This window comes from Corvus moneduloides, chromosome 4, assembly GCF_009650955.1.
Source record: "Corvus moneduloides isolate bCorMon1 chromosome 4, bCorMon1.pri, whole genome shotgun sequence".
Lineage (NCBI taxonomy): Eukaryota > Metazoa > Chordata > Aves > Passeriformes > Corvidae > Corvus > Corvus moneduloides.
In genome coordinates this window covers 50,176,521-50,195,599 of record NC_045479.1, presented here as the reverse complement: position 1 = coordinate 50,195,599, position 19,079 = coordinate 50,176,521, and the positions used below count along the sequence as shown (strand labels likewise).

Sequence of the window (19,079 nt, the reverse complement as noted above, 5' to 3'; positions counted from 1 at the left end):
CTTCAGCAATTTAACTTCCAAACCCAAATCTTCAGTACCCAGTAGAATAAAAAAAAGACACTACCTTTCCCTTATTTTCCAGTTTTCTTTTCTTTGTAGAGGAAATATATGGACATTTCATTTGATGTAAAAGTATATGCCAATGTGTTGTGGTAGTCTGAAGTAACTGGAATTGCTCCAAAGATAAATCTGATTCAGCTGCAGCTAAGAATCTTTGTTTGTGAATGTATACTTCGCTGTAGTGTATTGGTTCACCCCAGTTATCTTTAGAATTAGTAGTAATGTCTCACTATTAAACATGTAACTCACTATTCAGTGACTTCACAGCACAATGAATTTTCCTGCTATCGTTATCCAGCAATGTCCCATGGTACACACAGCCAAAATGTCCTGTGTAAAAAAATGAGCAATATTAGTTTTAAGAAGTAAAATTAGCTTTCTGGTATTTTCCACTGGGTAGCAATTACAGTGTAAGAAAGTGATCACACTCCATTTCTGTCCAATTCCCAACACTTGTAATGTATATTTCCTAAGTAACACATAAAACCATTACATAAAACCACCATTGCATAAAATCACCATTACATAAAACCACCATTACATAAAATGAAAACTCTATTTGCAGCATAATTGGTATTTCTTGGCCTAAATGGAGAGTATAAATAATGCCAAGGCTGGCGCCACAAATATTTCATGTTCTTGTAATCACTATGCACACAAAACCCATGTCAGCCCATTCCCACCATCTTCTCCTGTGACGTAGATGTCAAAGGAGAGCACCTGGAAGGCACAGGCAGCAGTTAGGAGCCGACATGACCACTGGATTGGTGGTTCCCAGTGATCTGCAAGACCATGCTAAGTGGTACACTGGACTGTACAGACTCGATGCATCTGATGTGTCTGATGGAAAGGACAGCCACTCCGGGCTAACAGTCTCTTGAGGTCTTGCTATTCTATGGAAAATGTTGAATGTTAAAAATGATGTGTTGGCCGTGGATGGTTTGGGAGTTGCTCTACAGGTCACAGACTGATGACACCACTTAGCAGTTTTTTCTACGGCCTAGTTCCAAGTGTAAAATATCACTAAAAGATCATGAGCAAAATTTGCCTTCTTTCTCATGGTCTAAGCAGTGAAATGAACTGCCAGGGACACAGAAATCCTGTGTTTTCCTGCCAAGCAAATGATGTAGTCTACCAAAACCTACTATGAGAAGTCAGGTTAACCAGTTTGGGAAACTGTGAAGTGTGAGCTCCAGGCTCATGCATTAATTTCTCCAAATCAAATTATGTACATGTAGTTGTGGCTTTCTTTCACAGATAAACTGTTTGCCAGACACTTTTAAAATACTAATATTTGCAGTTAGAAAGTAAAATATTTTTTTTCTTAAGTGTGAGTTCTACAGAGAACAAGACTATCTGATATATTCTACTATGTTCCAGTCCTAAGCTCTGGTCAGAGCTCAGTTGGCTTTGCTTTTGGCTTGAGGTAAAATTAATCCAAAGTTTGTTTTATAAAAGCAACTAAAATCCCATCAGACCACAGATTGCTTGGAGCCTAGACACAAATCCTAAAGCTTGGATTGGGTGTGTCTAAAATATTTTGGGGTTTGGCCCATTTCTAGTTAGAAAGGAGAAAATTTAAAACGGTTAATTATCTTGGTGTCATTCCAGATATTTTTCAACATTTAAAAAATGGGAAATTACTTGGAGTTTTCCAAAACAAAAAAGAAAATAAAAAGGCCCACCCTTGCTTTGGGGATGATGAAGTATAATACATAGAATTGAAACACACTGACTGTTTGTTTGATTTGTGACTTTTCCTGCAGAAGAGGCATTAAGAATATAATTTATAGCAAATTTTTTATCAGTATCTTGATACTCAACAAGAGACCTCTCATGCGTGATCTGTAGAAATACTAAAAATCCAGTTTGTACTTTGGTTACTAATATGTACTCAATCATACAGAGTTTGATAAGTGTCTGTAACAGAAATACTGCCTTGGACTATGAAAGGTGAAGGGAACTTGCTTACAAAGATGTAGAGGAATAGGAGCGATGAGAGAAATTTAGAAAAATAGGAGACCTGCTAAATCAGGGACAAAACTAAGGGAAAGTGAATCAGGAGCTACATATTTCTGCAACTGGCATGAGGGAGGAATGAGGAGGAATGAAGAGCATTTGCTGTGAGGAAACAAGCAGAAAATTCCTCAGAGCTGGTGGAAACTTGTGGAGGGAAAAGGGGTGTGGGCATTTCACGTGGGCCACGGGGACTTTCACTGTATACACTAATGACTGCAGGAGTCTCCTGTGTCATGTAGCAATCCCGACAGATAATGGGCTCCAAGTTTAAGGTCACTTGTGTTCCTGCCTCAGCATCCCCTGCCATTTAGGTATGTGCCTTAGGTTTCACGTAATATCCTGCGGCAGATTCACTCCCGTACCACAACCTCATGGATCAGAAGCCTGGCTGAGCTTTCTGTAGCCTGGAAAAGGATGAGATTGAGGCAGCTGGTGGGGGACCATCAAGTCCATGAGTTCAAAAGAGCTTCATTAGTTGGTAGACTCCTTTCTCCTGATGGTGTCTTCTCCAACTGATCAAATGCACTGACTTCAAAGGAAAGCCCCTTCATTACCGCTTGATTCAGTGCATGAGATGCAGTGCTATAAGAGGTAAAAATCTTGAAAAATCTTTGTAGACAGCTTATTCAGAATGGTTTATAATAAATGGGTGTGCAAAAAGAAGAGCAGTTTGCAAGGTAAGAGTTGCAGTACCCACCTCTTCCTATTACTTCGCTGAAGTGCACAATCAGACTGTCGGCACCAATAACCACATGCTGCACTTCTTTGACCAGGTCAGGATTTAAGGCACTGATGTCAATGTGGACATTAGTTTGGAGAAGTGGACTGGCTAAATCTGAGTCTCCGCTAGACAGAATCGGGGAGAGGTCAGAGTGAGGATACTGGGCAGGTCTGCATGATCCATTCTGAGACATGCTTGGAAACTGATCTGCAAGATGAACAGAAACTATTATAATCCTTTCAAACTTCTCCTTGAAAAATGAAGAGTTTTATTGCATTGGTAAGCAAGGCTTGATTTTATCAGTTTGGAAGTGGCTTGGCTTTACGGAAGTTTTGGTCACAAAGGGAAAATGAAAATACGCGTTGGTAATCTGCCAACCTCCAGGAAAACCATGTCACTAGAAACTTATGCTTGTCTCAGCTCTACTTTTAAGAAAGTAAATGGCAAAACTTCCACTTTTCTGAGGGGATAGAATGAAGCCTTGGCACTTCTTGCCAAATAGAGGTTATAGCATTTCTAGTAAATGGAAGTAACAAGAGTAAAACAGAAAAATGACAGCAATATGGGAGGAGGAGGTAGTGAACAATTAAAAACATGAAACCTTCTATTATTGTCATGTTCTGATTTGGTAGGGAACTTAACACTTCATGAAGGTTTCCAAAGTGCTGGTGACTAGCTATATTTATCCAATGGTAAATATTCAACCAGGGAAATGCCTAGAGGTGATTCATTTCCTGTAACTGCTGAAGATAATACAGTTGGTGCTACTCATGAAAATAACATGAGCCATCTGATATAGCAGAAACTAAAATATTTCAGTAAGTCCAGGAGTATCTATTTGAGATTTTTTTTTTAATCAACAGCATGTTGTTCAGGTATTTCAAATTGGTTTTGTTTAAAATCTTTTCCCTAGTATTTTGTGTGATTTCAGTCTGGAATTATTTCAGTGGCGTCAATGAGCTGAACTTAGTCCAGGGCCAAAAACAAAAAAAAAGGAAAGTAAATTTACCAACAAAAATGATTATGTATTTTATTACAATAAGTAAAAGATATTGTATAGACATTCTTTATTTATTTCTGCATAAAACCTGTGGAATTTTTATAAAGTGCTTTTATCACTCTGGGTCCTGAGAAATATTCTGTTATTTTATCTAGGAGTAAAAATACCAACTCCTACACTAACAAATGAATTTATTTGTAACTAAGGGCAAATACCTATTTAATAAACACAGTAAAATAATCTAGCCATGGCTGCAAAATAATTTTTGAAGCTGCTAAATGTAAACCTGCACATTTTCTAATGTTTCTTTTATTTTATTCTTTGATAATATTGACATAAACATTTCTATGGGAACATTAGGTGAACATCCCCTTCTTGAATGCACTCTCAACTGTGCTTTGCCAGTACACAGTGACCTCAGGACCACTGTGGATTTGCCTTCCACCAAGGATCTTTGCATAGTTTTGTCTCATATACTGCTTTCGCTTCTAACCAGTGTCACAGGCTTTCCTTTCCCTTTGGAAATATTTCAATCAAGAAACTTCCTGTATGGGCTGGTGGCAGCAATTAAAGAACGATATGGGAAGCTGGGAACAGGCCTGTCTCTCAAATATCTCTGTGACTGGGGCTTGCAAAAGTGGAATAAATATTTGGAGTTATTTCTATTGCATAGTATACAGCAGCACTAGAAATAGTGCAAGACTATGTCTATACCAAGACTAACAAATATCTGTGACACCTCACACACCATAATGTGGTAACTCCTAATAGATAAAGGCTCTTTAATGGTAATCACAGAACATGGTCTCCACATGTGTTAAAGGAGGTGTTCAGCCTAGCATGGTATTATAAGTGTAGCAGACTGCTCTTCTAAAGAATTCCCACTTTAAAATCATATTATACGGCACAAAAATATATTCAGCAGAGGATTATTCTTCCTCGAGACTGGCATAATGGTGCACATGGACCTCCATTCAATTTGTCACAGTCTTCATATCCTTTTAGCTTAATTTTTTAAATTAACATTTCTGCATTATACAGTGTCCCATTTTACAGGAGGGGCATTAACAGACAAAAGAATATCAGTTTACAAAACTACATGGCCGTTGTTGGGCCAACAGAACTGCTTTATTATAACTGTAGGAAGTCACTGAGACACACTAAACCTACAGCCACTTGATGTTATCCTTAAAATCAGTCTTTTCAGAGTGGATTTGTGCATGGTATGATGGATCTTATGACAACACAGAAACACTATATACACTAGCTCCTAATAACTTGTGGAGCATATTTATAGAGAGTATTGTATTGTATTTTATTTATTCCTTCAACATGAATAAAAGTAAAAATCCTTTGCACCTTAATCTTGGGAAGCACCTGAGAAGCTCAGTTAAAATAGCAAGCCTGCGAACACATGAGACTCCCAAAAATGCAGACACAAACAAATCAGATGAGAAACTGAAATTAGGATACTGATCAAAGTATCTATCATCTGAAGACACATGAAAATCAAGATGTATAAAATATCCTACATACAGATTCCTAATAGAGGCGTACCTTCTAGAAAAGTTGATCTGTAGTCTACAGATTCGCTTGAAACCATTTCTGTTGTTGGACTTACACTCCTTGCACTCACCAGCCTGTCCAGGTGAGGAGTGTGCACTCTGCCATCATAACGAACGAGGTCGCTTCCCAGATCTGAAAGGGGAGGAGAAAGAAATATTAGAAAACCCTCATGTTTTTGGTATGCCAATATTGATTTATCTATCTATTTATTTAAATTTAGATGTTCTGCTCTGCTGGGAAGAGGATCAGGTTGTTACTGTGGCAGATGTGTAGGACTTGAGCTGTTTTTACAGTGCAAGATTTTTTGCAAAAAAATCTTGTGTTGAAGACCCACTCTTAGCCATACTGGAAGATCAAAGACAGATTTGAAGACCCCAAGGCCAGCTTCATGGGCTGTGATACTGCATCAGGACAAGAGTTGGTTATACACCAGCTCCCCTTCTCCTCCCACCTTACATAGTGTGGCAGCTCCCACTGGAAGGAAACCCAGACACAGGGGCCAGAGAAGAACCAGAGTCTGAGCAAGTTCCTGATTTGGGGTGAAGAGAGACCAGGAGACTGCAGTGCTCTGTGTCTTGCACAACTCAGGCACAGCCTGGAGGAATGAAAGGCAACTGGATGAAGCTGAAGTACTCATGATTCCATGCATGTCATTGACTCTTCCATGTCATCCCCTCTTCCAAAGCTGATTAGGGAAGAGAAGTTACTAAGTTTCCCTAATAGCTCAGAGTTCCTCCGAAATCCTTCTGCTTAAGGCATAATATGGCCCTTCACCCAGCTCAGGCTCTTGCCAAGCACTGAAATGCAAATAAACATTGGGACTGGATTGTGAAACCTCTGCTGACAGGTTACAACAGGGTAGTGCATGACAGTTAAGCAAAGCATAGAATTATATCAATTTTTAAAATCTAAGATATAATAATGGAATTATTTTATGGGATTGACTATGATGGACCTTTAATTTGTTTCTTCTTCCTTCTCCAGAAGAAAACCACCAAAAAGATAAAGATTAAGACTAATGTTGAAAGAATTCCAGCAATTAGTCCCGTGAAATTCTGATCTTGCCGGATCAGCACTTTTCCGATAACTGTTGACAAAACTTCTTGCTTCCACTGAAATAACAAAGAAAAAAAATAGTGTAATGATTTCCAAAGACAAGCAAGAACTACATTATTAGTACTAAAGTATGAGCTGATATGTCCCGTATGTATTAAATCTTGATTTTGTGATGCTGTACTGTGATAAGACACTGGGAGTGGAGAAATTGTCATATTGATGAACATGAAAACAAATCTACATGTTTAATATTCATTTCTCACCTTCAAGAGCTCTGGTAGTGACACAGCTCTATATTTGATACACGACACACACAGCATGTAGTCACATGCACTCTGGATAACAGGGTTCCACTGTTACCAGATGCTAATTCAAAATGTTAAATTCATACTTTTACCCATATGGTGCACAGAATGGGCCTATGGATACACAGGCTGAGATGTACATTGAAAAAAATAGCCCAGCTAGTCTTTAATGTGTGTCCTTCTGGCATATATGTGCTGTAGCATCAAACTCACTCTCTTGTTGACAGCATGCTTGCATTTTAGTTCCCAAGGTCACGTGAGCCTGTCCCTTGCCAGCTTCTAGCTTGCTGACAGTTTAAAGAAACAAAACAAAACAAAAAAAAACAACCGCAAAAATCAGCAACCGAACAAACACCAAGCAGCTAACAGGGAAAAACTGTTTTAGGTCACACAGCACTAGCTCAGTCAGTTGGAATGCATTTGGCCATCTTTTCTCTTCCTCCTGTGGAATTTATCCCTCTGGGTACTGTAATGATGGATTTGCCCGTCAAAAGAGCAAATTTTCTTCTTCGCTGGGCAGACTACAATTTCTGAGTCTCCTTGCCAGTAAACAAGCAGAAACCTTACTTAACCCCTTTATGTTTTGTTCTTTTCTATGCATGAAACATGTCACACATATCTATCTGTTTCTTAGTGGTTAAGAAAATAACACATCGAATGCAGTGTTAGTCCTGGTTGCATATGTAAAAATACAACATATTAACTGAATGCAACCTGTGCACAAGTATTATATGAAACTAGGCACTTAGAAGTCTGGGAGACATACACCAAAAGGAGAGCTGCATCTAATTTTATAGTTTGCCTGATGTATCCAAGAAAATTCATACTTACTTAAGAAAAGAAATTAATATTAAAATAAATTACTAGTTACCATATTAATAAATTAAATTAGTTATTACTATTTATTTAGATTGCAGTAGCACATAGGAATATCATTCACAGTCCAGGGTCCTGTTGAGATGAATGCCATAAAGACAAAGAAAAATAGATGTCCCTGCTTCAAAGAGTTTACATAGACTTTGATCCTAACCACAATTACATGACTAGCAAAGTCTCCACTGTTTTCAGTGAATCAGTGTGCAGTTTCATAGTTTAAAGGTAATCTCATTCCAATTTCCTTTTCTTATATATTTAAAAAAATACAAGTGTATTGAATGATTTATGTCTTATTCTATAAATCAGTATGTCTACAATTTAAATTTGCAGTAGCACACTGAGTGACTCTAATGAGACCACCTTTAAAGCAATGACTGAAACATTTCCTAAGTGTCTTCTTGTTACAAAAAGAATTGAAATGAAATTATAAAATGCAGACAAAAAAGAAAATCTTTCAGGAAAGATTTGATCCTCTTGACTGCAGCAGAATTTTTTGTTGAAAAAAGGGCTTGTGAGTTCCAAACAAAAACTACTCCATTATAGCTTCTCATTCTTCCCCACATTTCCTCCTGTGTTTGGATTAATAACTATAATCTTATTTCTGTGCTTAGTTCAGGTCCTACTTTGTGCCTAAGGCTCCAGAAAGTCTCTCTACAAACAGGTAATAACAACAATGATGATCACATTTATTTTAAAATAGCTGATATTATTTGAATTTCCATCCCAAACAAACAGGGATAGAGATATCCCTGTAAGCACAGGCTTAGGCTTAAATTTTATTTAGGCTTAAAGTTTATTGGTTCAATAGTTACACTGTGAATGATAATAAAAATGGCATTAATGTCTCGTGTGTGGTGTAGTTGCCTCACCTCTATATTTAGCTCACTGTTGGATTTCAGGAGATCGCTGGGAACCGTACAAAGAATTGATTCTGACTGCAGGAGAAGGTTTTCGCAGCTTTTATTTCCAACTTTTAGCACCTCGCCTTTAACAGCTTCTGAATCAATATAATTTCCCTTGGAAAAAAAAAAATCGATTTCATATTACATAACCATCTCATGAAAGTTAAGTAGTTACAAGATTGGAAAATGTTTTTAATAGAAAATAAATTGTGAAATAAAAGACTAATGAGAATTTACACTGTCCTGTCAATATGCATGTATAGGGTTATTTCATGTAAATGGGACTTTGACAGACAGTCCAGTGTAGCATGGTAAAGTTTATAGATAAAATCTGCTGTCACTACCACTCACACAGCTCATACACACTTCTAAAAATGTAAATGTCTGAGGGATTAATCCTGTTGGTCCTGTTTAGATTTTTGCATAATTTGTGCAAGAAAGGACACATTATGTAACGCTGTTGTTTACACAAAACTGGCATTATATTATCCACAAGCTAAAGGCATCTCAAACATTTGGTTTTGCAAGTGGTTATGGTAGCAGAAGTGAAGCTTTCAAAATGAAGTAATTAATTATAATCATACATAAGTCTGTTAAAATCATGTTCCACAGACCAAAAAGGAAAAATCTTGGTAAAGATGAGAGCATGAAAAGTACACTTCTTACTTAGAAAACCTGCTCTCACATCCCAGACTTGGATGAAAAATTATTCCTTCTGATATTGTGACAGTAGACTCCAAAGGCCAAGTTTAGGATCTTTTGTGCTCAGGAGTGCATCTCTATTTAAGAAGCTGCCCCAGCCCATGTACAGCCCAGCTAAAGATGAAAGAAGAGGCATATTAAGTGGGATTAGAAGGGGAGAAGGGAGTATGGGACTAATACAGGCTATTTATATGGGCTGGATCTGGGAGTTTTCCATGAGAAGGGAGGAAGGCACCACAGCTGACACCACTGTGAAGCCTTGTATATGAGAAAAAACCCAAGAATCCCATTCTGAGGGGCAAAAAATAATCTTACTTTGGCATATGTTTTAGATCTGCTGCAGAATGAGACTGAATCCTGGGAAAATTGTAATAAATATATAGGAGGGCCAGTTTAATGTCCTATTTTGATGGCAAAGCCACACCCCAGGTAAATGCTTTTTAATTGCTGGCCATAAAAATCCATTTGCACTCTATCTTCTGTCTAGTTGAAGCCATTCTGTTTTGTATTAAGTAAGAAAATATTCCTGGGCCAGGGACCATGTGAATGCTTATTGCTTATTGGTATGGAGACTTGTGGCAGATTGTGAGCCATTCATGTTCAAATCTTTCCTCTGAATTATCCACCTCAAAAGATTTGAATTTAATTCTTCCATCTTCAGGATAAATATATCATCCTAGAGAGTGTGGTTGAGTGGTCTGGTTGAGTGGTCTTTTCTTCTACACCAAAGCTGATGTTTTCTCCACCAAAACTGATGGAAAAATGGAAAAAAAAAATCATACTTATGTTTCCTAAGGTGGTCCTTAGGCAGTTATAAAGATGGTAGCTTTTACTTACTACTATGACTATTAGGTTACCATTAATACATTATAGTTTCAAATATATTCACTATGATAAACTAAATATATTAAGAGTTTCAAAACTCTTTCAACAGTGGTTTTGCTTTTCTCAGGACAACAGAATTTGACTACAATTTTAAGAAAAGGAGAAAACTGGCTCCTGTGAGAACTGGAAAAAAAGATTTCCTCTTTTCAAATGTGTATTACCCCCTTCTTGGTGAGCAATGCCCTTGAACGCAAGCAGGAGAAGTTAATTACTGTACTGGGTAGCTGTTGCAACCCAATCTGATAGCACAACCACCTCACAACTTTAGAGAGATGGGAATAACTTGGGTAGAAGTCTAAAAGCAGCAGAAGAACTTCAAACTAAGGTGTGGAAATTTTGAGATTGGTGTCAGAAGCATTTTTGAGGCTTCTAAGCAGAGTGAGAAGGTTGACTTGGGAAAAATGAGGAATTACTGCAGAGGCTCCTCTTCAGCTTGCTCAAAAATACCAGTTTCCATATTGGTCTCTTTTGGACCAGGTATTGAGAGTAACAATTTCCTATGTGATGTGAAAGAAGATTGACAATAGAGTGGCCTATAAATAGGCAAGAAGATTTCCTTAAGATTGTCTCATAAAGAACATGTTGTGCTGGCTTAAGAATAGAGTAGACAATTTAGTAAGTCTTGTCCTACTCTGAGTTTTAAGACAGAAGTGCCAGAGCACAGCCAGGATCTCATGTGCTGTGTAGCATGTCAGTTGTTACACATTGAATCACAACTGTGCTATGTATTTCTCTAGTGGAAGATTAATATTTATAAATACACTTTAGTTACTGCTGGCCCATGCCTAGGTCTCCTCTGGAATAATGCACAGAGTCCCTGCACCAGCTCAGAAAACAGTCACAACTCCAGAACAGGCCAAGCCTCTGCGCTAACTGAAAAAAGATGCTTTTCTTATTTATTTGTTGCTTAGTTTGTTGGGTTTTTTTTTTTGTTTCACAGCTAGGATGCTCTGGGCTGTCAGCAGCCCAGCTTGCAGGTCTGGATCAGTGGCTTCTGGGGGAGGCAGCAAGTGGACTCTGTCCTTTTCAGCAGACTCAGCAGTGAAACACCAGAATTTCTCCTGCCCTGATGTCTTTCCATGTTGGCAGGAGATGGGAGCACTTCTGAAGTGGTGTCTTCATGGTGTTGAAGCAGAGAGTTTTCTCAAGCCACTCTATCATGACTCCTCTGACTGGGGCATGGTGGGCACTAAGAGACTTGAAAGAGCCACGTACTTGGCAGAGGAAGACAGTGATAATGTGGGACGTTGAGAGGCTGGCACTGAAGACAAGGACGACTGGCATTTGTGGCACACAGTGCCCTGACTGTGTTTTAAATAGAAAACCTAACGTTTTCTTGTGTATAACATTTTCTTACAAAAACATCTTGTGGTCATCAGGGGAAACCAAACAGAACATTTCAGTCAGTACCCACTGTCATTTGATGAAAGCCAAATATGTCACACTAGATTAGTTAGATTGAAAAACTTGTGATAAAAGCTCCCTCCGCCCCTCTGAAACTAATTAAGAAAGAGATAAAAGAACTTTGGTTTGGTAGAACAGACTGTTCACTGAAGCAAGCTGCCATTTAATTTCATGCTGAGCTTGCTTAATTACTGCACAAAATATGATCATGAGGCATGTAAACTTGTGTGTGTGTATTTTTGAATGTGGGTATGGGGCGAGGGAAAAGTGTTGCCAATATGGCTTGTAATGCTCTTTTGGCTCCTGACTATAATTTATGAAAGTTGTCTCACTGTTTTGATAGAAGCACCCCACTATAACTAATTCTATTTAGAGGAAGATGTTAAATTGGTGCCTGTTCCTGCTTCATTCTAGGAGACCAGCTTTCACTAATACTATTCTCCAGCTGGTTGTCAGGAAATAACCAGGACATTAGGCTTAGGAGACATCTGCCTTGGGTGCTATCACTATGGGTCAATACTATAAAATTGTGACTTTGGTCAGTTGTCACTATGACAGCCCTCAGCCAGCCTTTCTTATCTAAATGTTTTTTTCCCAGCAATAAACAGCACCAGAGATTTCTTCAGGGAGAATAAAAGACTTAACAAAGTAGAGAGTTAAAAAAACTAACTAATTTTTGACACTCAGTGTCTCTGAAGATTATGGAGCAAGTCCTCCATTTGAAGCATTTCCAGGCAGCGGAAGGACAAGAACACAATTGGGAACAGCCAGCACAGGTTTCCCAAGAGTGTATTTTGCCTGACCTTCTATGCAGACAGGACTGGCTCTCTGGACGAAAGGAGAGCATTGGACAAGGAGACCTTGGTTTTAGCAAGTTTTGCAACACAATCTCTCTTAGCAATGAAAAAAACTTAGGATGTTATGGACTGGATGGGTGGCCTATAACATGAGTAAAAAACTGATTGGAAAGAGATCAAATCTTCATTTGTCAATGGCTGACACTTGCACCAATACTACTTAAAATCTTTATTGGCAACTTGGACAAAAGGATAGGATGCACTGTCTCTGAGCTTTCAGATGGTATCAAACTTTGGAAAATAACTGATATACAGGACCATAATGTGAAATTAGACTGCAGTATGCCACTTCAGTAATGAAGGCTCAGCACACATTTTAGCAGCAGCAGCAAAGCCAGTGGATTGAAGGTGATTGTTCTGCTCTGGTCAGGACTTGTGAAGCCATACCTTGAGAATCATGTCAAGTTTTGAACCCCACAGAAAAAGAGAGATACTGACAAACTGGAAGAAGTACAGAAGAGGGTCACGGAAGAGGGGGGGAGCTCAAGCATAAGACACAAAATGCAAGACTAGTGGAGCTGAGTGTCTTAAAGCTGTAGAATCTCCATTCTTGGAGATTTTCAAACTCATTTACACAAAGCCATAGGCATGCTGACCTAATTTTTAATTTTGCCCTGTTTTGAGCAATGGGGTTAGGCCATGAAGACCTCCAGAGGTTCCTTCCAATCTACATTATTCTGAGATTTTTCTCAAATTAGTCCTCTTTCCAACTGGTTGATATGCATGACCTGGAAAATACTGGAAAACACTGCTGTCATTGCGCAGAGGCACTGAGCCATGCAGCAGCTGTATATTCCCAGATCTCTGTTGACCCGCACACCAGAAGTCTTTCTAGTGTTTCTCCATAACTGAACAAGAGAATTGCTCTGCATTGAGGAAGGAGTGATTGTATGGTCAACAGCTCCAAGTAGAAAAAGCAATGTAAAAAGTAAAAATCAGATCAATTATTCTTTGGTATTTGCCCAAAACACTTTGCAGAGATGGATTAATAATCAGAGCTTGACTGGAACTCAGCATGGCTGACAGGAACTCTGAAGTAATCCTGATGTCTTGCAGCCCAGAAGTTGGCCCACTGGATCATCTTGGAGTCAAAGACCTTAAAGCCCCTTAAAGCCCCTTAAGGGGCTTCAAGATTTCTCCATTGTGATGGGGGAGAAGTTTTGGCTTACAGAGCTATGCAGGAGTGACACAAGGAGATGACCCAAGCATTAAGACTGATTGTCTTCCATAAAACATTTTTATCAATTATATTTTATATAAATTATAGATATGTATGTAAATAACATATAAATACCAATAAATTTTCAGAAGCATTCATTTTAAACTAGAAATACCCATATTTATAGCTTTTCTATTTAATACTCTAACTCAAAAAAAACTAGATTTCAAGAAATTGGACTCTCACAGAAGGGATTTAACTTTCTCAGCAGCACTGTAGTAGAGAGCAACCTGTGCTTTGAGGGCCCCGAATTCCTAAGAGATGCTTCTCAGTGCTGTGTAGGCTATTCTCATTGCTCTTTGAAGAGGCATTCAGCATCAACTTCGCATTTTTCATGGATCCATAAATATTTAGGCTACAGCAGTGACTGATCCTCATGAGCGACTTTGTGCACAGGCCAGAGTTTCCCTCAGCTCAAGAGAACCAAAGAAGCCAGACCACATCTTTTGTGAGGAAGGATACAAAACCATGTGCCAGTAAGAGCCAGGGCTCACGCACAGACCACGTACTCCAGGTTCTGGGCTGCTGGCCATGTTTAATCCTGAACTGGTGGTGCAGCTTATTGCAATCAGAAGCTGATGCAGCGTGGTTGTCCCATGAGGAAAAGGAAAGCCCCTCTCCCACTTGACCTGATGACACCAACCACCCTGGTACATGTGTCTTTGTTTTCAGCTCTGCATCTGTTAAATTGTGACAACTGGGCTTGGGTGAATGCAGTACCGAACACAGTGCTCTCTCTGCCCTCGCTTCCTTGAGGCTTCCTTTATTTCATCAAAACGTCTGTTCCACGCTATGTTGCTGATGTGCACTTAAGAATAATTGAAAAACTTATTTCAGCATTTCTTACCTTAATTTCCAGAACATTTTGGTTGCCTCTTGAGATGAGCACTGTCTTTTCAAAATGCTTAAATACAGGATTATTTACGTAATCAAAATCAAAGTACAGGGAGCTGACACCATCAAAAATAAAGAACACTTTGGTTACAAAGGGTGGTTGGAGATTGAAAGCTTTCAGTGAAGGTGTTGTACAGCAGATTATCTCTGAGCTAGAGCGATGGCTACATGCCTATAAGAAAAAAAAAGAGGTAATTGCAGTATGTACATGCACAGGAAGTCACTGATTAATGCAACTTTCTTTAACAATACACATATATTGAAAAAACAAACACCAAGGGTCTTGTTCTTCTTTAACCAAAGCAAAATCCTGATCAGTGCTACACAGCATTTATGCAGAGCTGGGAGAAAAGTATGAAAACTTCATGTCAATGGTGTTTGCACTCTTGTTGAGGAAATGTTCAAGTAAACAAGCTTCCTGGCCTGATTGTTCACAGCACTTTTAAAGTAAATATTTTTCAGATAATTAATGGAAAATGATTTCCAAAGCCAAGGACCATCAAGAGGCTAGCCTGGTGTACTGAGCAGCCATAGTTCAGCTTACCTAACCTGTCACAATGACTGCAACATGGATTTCTCCTTCTTCACTACCAAAGCAGTAGTGAGGGAGCAGAGGACAAGGTAAAAGCCAACAACACTAACTGGAACAGTGGAAAACAGAAGTAAAGCACTGTTTACCCACAGTGCAGCTAAGTTGCTATGTTTCCAGAAAGGTACTGTGGACTCTGAGAAAGGGCTTTAGAGCCAAAGCTTCTGTGGATTCTGGGCTGAAGAAGCTCAGCAAAGTGTAGCTTCTTTCTAAAAATGTATATGTAAGGCCTCAGATGTGTGGCACTTGCTGCCTTGGTACAGAGTCATGCAAGTTCCTGCTGAGAGTGTTGACTGTGAGACATGCCTTGCACTGTATCTTGAACCAGCGGGGGTGAGATGTTTGCCCCTCACTGCAGTGCAGGAGCTGCCTGACAACAGGCATGATGCCACACTTGCCCTTCACTCTGCCACTATTCCTCATGACAGCCTACACGGAGTGTACCCCACAATCAGAACACCTTCCAGAGGATACTTTGTGCTATGGGGACATGATCCAGTACAAAATCCAGGACTCATCTAAACTGCCTTTGCACTTGACAGAGGGACAACAGCTCATCTAGAGTGGGTTTCATCCGATCCACTTTAGACAACAGCTTTAATTAGATTAACGGTGCTCTAGAAGAGTCAACTTTGTCTGGACTGTGAAGGTTTCTACAGGACTACTTTGCTTATGTCAACAGGACATCTACAAACACCTATGGGAGGCACAGTGAGTGTTGGGCTGCACCATACAAACTGCAGAGGGGCTTCTTTGTGATTGTATCACATACTTCTTTCTCTGTGCCTGCCTTTTATGCTGCCTACCAAGGATGTGGTTGAAGGACTTCCGGCACAAACAGAGTTGCTTCAGCTCTACAGAAGTACTGTACAAATCTGCTGTAAGTAGTCCCCTGTGCACTGTGCCCTGAGAGCAGATTAAACTTTTTCTTTCTTTAAAAACTATAAAATAGCCTGTCTGACGTGTCCCAGTAAGAATGGGGCTAAGCTCCTCGTAATCATAAATCTTACGTTTGTTCTACAAGAGATTTCCTTGGAAGGTCAACAATGCTGTTTATTATCTTTGTGCATCCAGAGAAGGCCAAACTATATATTTCTGTTTTGTTCTTCAAATTAAATTTGTTCTCGTTATAAATGCTACCTGAAGGAGTTGTGAAATTAGTTTAAATTAATGCAATGTAATTTTGCTGTTTCAAATCAGTGACATAACCACTCAGGCTGTATCAGCTATATACCCACATTAGCTTGAAAAGTGGGATTAAATTAGCTATCTACAAATCAGGGCTCTTTGTTATCACCACAGAAATTCATGTTTCTGTGAATAATATTGTGAAAACTTGAATCTGCCAAGGGAAATATTTTCAACATTCTGAGCATTACAGTTTTAGGGCTCTTACATGTCTGTGAGCTATGAGTTTGGCACTCAGTTAAATAACTTGGTGGAGCTCTCTGTGATGCTAATGGGACTTGCATCTGTGTGTCTAACAGCCCATTGAGATTCCTAGCAGAAATTCAGAAATATTTTTGTAACCCCCATGTCAACAAGGTAAGCTGTGGGGCACAAGACAAGGCAGATTTTTGCTCCATTTGCTTACAGTATCAGACTGTTCTTTTGAATACCTTGTTATACACCACTGACCATATCTCAGGCATTGTTCTATCACACAGAGCTAGAAATTAATTTGAATTAGTATGGAAATAATAAGATGCATCATTAGTATAATGGATGATCAAGCCATTCTTTTCCATGATATATGAATATTCATTAAGATATCTATCATATTGTGTCTATTCTTAAAAAGGATTACTAAAATATATATAATTATAAAGTCAAATATGTCCCAAGTAATCATTATATTTATTTGATTAATGTAAATTCATTAGACTCTTTATCTACTGTAGAGTAGTGATGTCCCTTAAATGAATAGCAGTGGTATTCATAACTTTGTTTGTGGCTATTTATTAGAATCAGATACTTTACTTTATCAGGCTGGTCTCTGAAGCAGAAGCTTTCAGAAAATGATAAAAATCTAATAATACTCTTTGGAGGGGATGCAATGTGACTGATTGGTAAGGTCAAGAAAAATCTTATTTGCAATGCCCTTATTGGTACATGATTTGACATGACATTTTTATCTTGAAATTGGTTTTAGCAATTGAAGAATATGATGGTTTAGTTTTCAAGAAATATTGGATTGAGGATCTCTAAGAAAACCCCCCTAATTCAATCTATTGCCTTCTCAATTAACATACTGCCTATCACCCAGCACCTTTAACTTTTATTTAATTAGGCTTTAAAGTATATTCACCTTAAAAGCTAAGCCTACATATTTCTTGTGATTATAATCTACATCTGAAGACAATGAGGAAGAAAAAATATAAAAATTATGGAGCATTTCACAAGCATAAGTAAATGCTATACCCCAAAGGGAATAATAATCCACTGCACAATGCATATGACTCATCACTTAAGGTATGTATTCTTGTTTCAATTGTAAAATATGACCCCTGAGGCAATTAATTCAAACCTGACCTACAGAACCTGAACTTCAGTGCACAATTCAATTTTTTTTCATCTGATAGAACAACAGGAAAAGTATGAGGGAGGATCTCTGAGTTCCAGAGGTCTCCCAGCAGCTGACCCAGATTAGAGAGGGGCAGTTGGATGTGTATTACAGGATCTGCAGCTGTCAGAAAGAAGAAAATGGCCAATTTTTTCTTTCATAAAGAGTAAACTTTTGGAGTTCCAGTGAAGAATGAAAGATGAATGAAGTTAAAGGCAGACCTGGAGACTCTCCAACCATCTTTGCCAAAGGATGATTTCTCAATAGAAAGACAAGAAAATACAGGTCCAACATGAGGAGAAGCCCATTCAGAAGACTTTTCTGTGTAAAGCAGTGACACTCAAGCAGTGTATCCTGAGGGTTTTTCAGAGAATTCATGGCTTTTGCTGCCATTTCAGGTAGTACAATGAATGATCCAGATGTATTGGTAGCATTTTTATTTTAGTTGTCTTCTTGGATGAAGGCATGGGAGATGATACTTCTAGTCTATCAAATTATTGGACCAGAAGGTAGAGTAAAACCTCTCTTGCTCTTGAGTCTGAGAGCCAGCCCTTGCACAACATAACCAATACTGACTGGGAGTCCAAATTCCTCCCTGGTCTTGGGATGGTCAATGTACCTTGTAGCACTACATCCCTGGCACCCTGGTGATTTCACACAGTAGTTTTTCCCTGACATCCCCTGCTGTACTCTTTCCTTGGCAGGAGATGTGCATGAGATACAGATTTGGCACAGAAAGAAAGACAAATAGTTCCCCTTTGTGGGGGAAACTCTTCGATGGGCTTCTGTGGCAGCTTTGTGCCATGGAATCAAGACAGATAGAGGATCCAAGCCTAGGTGTCTCCAGACAGGGAGTCGTGAATATCTTTAATAATCACATACTCGCTACCCACACTTTACAGGGAATTTGTTTTATCATTATTTAATACAGCTAAGGTAGACACTCACTGCTGAATTCTAGGCATCTTCATGAATATAAGTATTGATTGCTTACAGGCTTGTAAACATTGAATGAACTTTAGAGTGTTTTAAAATTCTCCTGTAAAACAGCAGGAAATGGCACCTAGCAGGGAGAAATTACAAAATGCTGAAGATCATTCAAAAGGCTACTTACTGAAGAGATAATTAAAAGTCTGTGGAAAGAGAAGATCTTGCATAGCTACAGGGTCAGTTATTGAAGGTCATGTATTAAAAAATGCTTCTCCTTAGTTTTGCAGCCTTGCATATCTTGGGACATTCATTGTTAGAAAAGATTAGGCAGTGGGAATATATATCCAAATTAGTTAATAGATAGGATATAAAAAATGCTACGACAAGGTATCCCCAAATGACCACTTGTTCATTATGGGGGAATCAGTGCAAAGTACAGGCTTTCAAAGAGAAAACGTTATTCCCAAGTGCTTCAGACGCAGCAGAATCATCTAGCATGACCTAGCATATGTTCCTGATCAAACACTATTC

At 38.8% G+C, this 19,079-nt stretch overlaps 1 protein-coding gene across 6 annotated transcripts in view; it reads right to left on the bottom strand.

Moving 5' to 3' along the window:
• Positions 1-19,079, bottom strand: part of MET (MET proto-oncogene, receptor tyrosine kinase) — an 88,512-nt gene that overhangs the window by 7,568 nt on the left and 61,865 nt on the right. For all 6 annotated transcript variants that reach the window (XM_032106479.1, XM_032106476.1, XM_032106478.1 and 3 more), the window contains 6 exons: positions 14,420-14,638; positions 8,473-8,619; positions 6,322-6,478; positions 5,358-5,498; positions 2,777-3,007; positions 310-390 (listed from right to left, as the gene is read on the bottom strand). In XM_032106479.1, the coding sequence (XP_031962370.1) occupies positions 310-390; positions 2,777-3,007; positions 5,358-5,498; positions 6,322-6,478; positions 8,473-8,619; positions 14,420-14,638 (976 nt within the window). The remainder of the gene's footprint in view (positions 1-309; positions 391-2,776; positions 3,008-5,357; positions 5,499-6,321; positions 6,479-8,472; positions 8,620-14,419; positions 14,639-19,079) is intronic.